The sequence below is a fragment of the Gavialis gangeticus genome, unplaced genomic scaffold (genome assembly GCF_001723915.1).
Source record: "Gavialis gangeticus isolate Ggan-Ray unplaced genomic scaffold, GavGan_comp1, whole genome shotgun sequence".
NCBI lineage: Eukaryota > Metazoa > Chordata > Crocodylia > Gavialidae > Gavialis > Gavialis gangeticus.
This window is the reverse complement of record NW_017729031.1, coordinates 114,158,284-114,162,709: the sequence shown is the minus strand read 5'-3', so window position 1 is coordinate 114,162,709 and position 4,426 is coordinate 114,158,284. Positions and strand designations below refer to the sequence as shown.

The 4,426-nt window shown below is 48.3% G+C and overlaps 1 protein-coding gene across 1 annotated transcript in view; it reads left to right on the top strand.

Moving 5' to 3' along the window:
• The first annotated feature begins 623 nt into the window (after positions 1-623).
• Positions 624-4,426, top strand: part of LOC109302100 (parathyroid hormone/parathyroid hormone-related peptide receptor-like) — a 74,300-nt gene continuing 70,497 nt past the window's right edge. Inside the window, exon 1 of the mRNA XM_019523614.1 lies at positions 624-1,313. Within this exon, the coding sequence (XP_019379159.1) occupies positions 1,251-1,313 (63 nt within the window). The 5' untranslated portion in view covers positions 624-1,250. The remainder of the gene's footprint in view (positions 1,314-4,426) is intronic.

Sequence of the window (4,426 nt, the reverse complement as noted above, 5' to 3'; positions counted from 1 at the left end):
TCTGTCTCCTTGTTCCACTTTTGTACTGTGTTGGAACTGTGTTGCAAGGCAAAGCAGATCATCTGAATAACCTGGGAAATTCCAAAACCAGAAACAATTGAACAATTTCTTAAAGCGAGAGAACCATTCAGGTTGCCGTGTTTGACAGGGGTGTTCAAGTTCATGTAACCCAAGCACAGGAATCCTGCCTGCAACTGCTAATGATCAGGAGCATGGGACCGGCAGTGGCAGTCTCCTAGGCATCCAGGCAAACATCTGTTCAGGGGAACATTCATCTCAGCCTCATTTGCGTGGTGCAGCCACAAACCCTATAAAGCACCTACCATGTGGCACAGAAGTAAGAGAGCAGGAGAGATGAGAGGGCTGCTATCCAGCTGTCAGTGCAGGGGCTTGCACACAGAATTTACAGCATGTGTCTCTCTTTCTCTTTTACAGTGAAAAGGTGGAGAGAAAGCAAAGGGTTAAGTTGGCATCTGCCTGAAACCCATCCCACTGGGGCAGTCTCTCTAGTCCAGTGAGTTAATGGAGATGCTCACATACTCTCTCCTTCTGCCTCCTTATCTAACTCCTTATCTAACTCTGCTGCAGGGCTTTTTTCCCCCCCTTCCCTTTTCCCTTGAAGTGGGGGGGGCACTGTGAGAGCTGAAAAATGAATCACCAGGTGGTAGGAGAAGTTCCTGAAAAGGAAGGAGGATCCTGCTTGGAGTGGATAGGATTTTAGCACCTCAAGCTAAGCCAATAAACCTTTGCTGTCCAGATCTGCAGGGGAACAAGGAGCAGCAGGGTCCTTGCAAATGCTTCCAGAGCTGGTCAAGGCAAAAAGGACAAAGAGACCAAATGGAGAGGCATGTGCCTGCCAGGGGTGGGGCAGCCCCCTGTGTTAGCTAAGTGCAGCTGGAAATAGCATTAACCACACCGGAGCCCAGACAGCATCCTGCAGAACAGACGGCTGTAGCAGCTGCAGTGCTTGGCCACTGCTTGGAAGGACACTCTTCGATTTGCTTTAGGTCTGGGGGGCCGAAGAGATTCTGGTGGGTAACTTGTTTCAGGACAAGATGTCCTTTCATGCTCCCTGCAGTTGGAGTTCTCTCTGCGGCCTTGACTTCCACATACGGAGCAGTTTGGGCTGCGTGGACAGTTGTTCCCAGAGACAGGGCTCATCTAATTTGTTTTCAAGTTTAGTTTTCCACCTCTGAATTTTCCCTGCTGCGGCACCTTGGCTAGCTAGACTGTAGCCTCCCTGGGACATCATGGAGGATCTGGTCCGTGTGGGCATCTTGGCTGCTGTCCTCTACTGCTCAGTCTGCGCTCTGGTAAGTCAACTCTGCTAGACTCTCTCTGTGTCCTTTACTCTTTGTCTCAACTCTCCTCTTCCTGTGGCTTTAAATGTTGCTAATTTCTCATGTGAACCAAACACTCACACCTGTGCTGCTGCAAAGCCTTAACCACTCCCAATGTCTGCTTGGGCTAGTGGGTTCTGACTTAGTGAACAGAAGCAAAAGGGACATGGGGATGTGATAGTCAGATGTCCAGGTTGGCAGTCTCGGGACTTATTTATGCTGTGTTAGTCAGGCAGAAGGCAGGGTGTATATGCACCTTATTCATTAACTAAATAAGATGCATGTAGAGCATAAGCTTTTGTGAACCTGAGCTCCACCATGGTGAGGAATGAGAAGGGGAACTGCCCATGAAATTAGTGCTCTATGGTGGGCTCCGTGCCAGGGCAATATATGGGAGATAGCCTGAGGGCAAAATTCTGGTCTTTGAAATGACTGAAGATTTGACTTGGCTGTTCTGCTCACACCTCCTGCCTTCAATTTATTCAGTATTATTTATATTCCTACAGGACCCAGCCTGGATCAGGGTCCTGAGGCACTTTGCAGTATACGTACAGAATCATGGGAAACAGTGCCTATCCTACAGAGACTGCATAGTATTATTATCCCTGTTTTTACAGAAGGGGAAAACTAAGGCACTGACTGATCAAATGACTTGACTGGGGATATACAGGCTGCCTATGGCAGAGCAGGGACTAAAACCCAGCTCTCACCTCTGAGTCTGGTGTCTCAATTAGTGTTTCCTCTTTCTTTCACTGTTGAAAGCTAATGAAATTGGACCTTAGTAAAAGGCACGTGAAGTTAACAGTCAGTACAAAGAAGTATGTGCAGAGGGAGTGATGAGTCCTCCAGAGCTACCTGCCTGGCACTGCAAGGCCTGGAGCTGGTTGTATGCAGATCTCCTGCTCCCTCTGCTTCAGCCTGTAGGACTAGTCACATCCTTGTATATGTGGCTTCACTGCATCGCTAGTCAGAGCTGAGCACTGGTGGTGGAAAGTCCAGTGTGCAGGGTGTGAGTGGAGGAGATGGAAACAGGAGGTGTCTTATTCTGCCACTAAAAGCTTTTTCTCAAGCGTGACAGCCCGGTGACATCATGACATGAAGAATCTTTCCATTTCTGTTCACACAGGGGGCTGAGCACTCACTTCCTGGAAGGCACACCAGGGAACAGAGAAGCCTAGAGCATTTACAGTTAAATGAATTTTGAGGTTTCTGAGTCGGAAGGGATTTGACTTGGCCCATGCAGAGATCAATTTGGGTTCTGCTACTGGTGTCCCTGACAGCTCCAGCTGTGGGGTCCCATACTCCACAGACTTGCCAATGCTAATACAATTCTCTAGAGGACTTGGCTTCTGCCTGATACCCCATGCCTTGCTCTCCAGTCTTAGGTCTCTGTTAACCAGAGCTTCCCAATCATGCCAGAACTGTTCTTTTGTGATGGATCTTGGGCAGGTGGGGGGAGGAAGGTATTTCAGGGGCAAAAGGAAGGTTTTAATAAAGCCATCCTGGGCTGGGAAGAGCCTTGTACTCCCTCATTTTCATTGTACTGCTTGTTTCTAGAAAGAGGCTGCAATTAAAGCCTCAAGTGCAAACACTTACAGCTAGTGTGTACTTCTGTGACTGGCTGAACCAAACACATGGATCTAGACTCTGTTCTGTCAGATACAATGCCCCTCCCTACTAGACCCTTTCAGAGACCTTTTCACCCCTGTTGAAGCTAAGAAAACTCCTCTGGGCCAAGCCCTACCTAGTGCTCTAGGATTTGTTTTTGTTCTACTATTATATGGGGAAGCTCTTATTTCCCACCTTCTGTGATATCAGCCCAGCTTCACATCATGGGGTGCAGTTGGACCAGGGCTCTCTCAACTAGACCACCAAACCATCTAGACCAGGCACAGTCAATGAAGATAGGCGAGGGGGCGGAGAGGAGGAGGAAGGGAGTCCCCTTCTATTCACACTTTCATTTTCAATTCCATTGCTTCATATAGGTGCAACTGGACTTCAGATCCAGAGCTACGGGGCACTTGAGTTTGAGGCTGTAACAGGAGAGGTCCAGCTGTACCTTGAAATGACTGTGGCTTTACCCTAAAACGTTTCTAGCTGACAAGGGCAGAAGAAGGTGCAGACTAGGGTTTGCTGCCCGTGCAATGTGCAGGCCACTTGACAGATGCTAAGTCTCTTTGTGGGTGGGAACTCACACCTTCTTGTGACCAAAAGATTGATTTTCATCCAGGCCAGATGACAGCATTGTGCGTCAGAGCTTCCTTACAGTGTCATTTATCCTATGGTGCTTAGCACACTACGCAGAGGGGCTCATTCATTTATCAACACAATGCAACCACCTCTGAGGTAGAATGTGGCAGGAGTTCAAGTGCTCACATCCACCACCCACAGCAGTTTGGGAGAGGAGGTGAAAAATTTCTTATATCCCATGGAAATTCAAGACAGAATTTAAGGAGGTAGACTAGAATCTACATATCCTGGCTTAGATTTTGGCCAGGACACAGGCTGACAAATGAAGGGACCCCGGGATTTTCAGTAGCTATATGTGGTCAGGACTCCAGCTTGCTGCTTCATTCAAGAGAGGCTTTCAGTAGCTTAACATCCCTAATATACTGCCATGGCTTTGGCCCAGAGAGCACTCTACTAAGTGCTCCTGAGAGCTGACAGAGCACAGCACAGGGCCATTCTTCTTCATGCACTAAGTACAAACAGTCAAAAAGCCCAAAGCTGAATCAATTCAGTCTTTGCAGTTTAGTCTAAGCTACACAGATTAAACTGAAACAGAAGTGAACAGACGTTTACCTTTGATACAGAAAACGCAGCCACATGCCTGCCATAACTCAGGCCAGAAGCTGGGAGGCACTGGAGCAGGCTCTCTGGTTTTGTGTTCACTTCCTCTTCCTGCTGCCTTCAAGGTCTCTGGGATTTGCAGTCCAGAATCACAGTAGCAGGACTCTGCAGGATTGCTCATTACTTCCTCTTCTTGTTTCCAAGTGTCTCTGGGATTTGTAGTCCAGTTGCAGCCCCCAATAAGTTTGAACTGGGAAAGGGGTGTTTAAGCCCCCTCCCTGGCCTCAGACCACAGC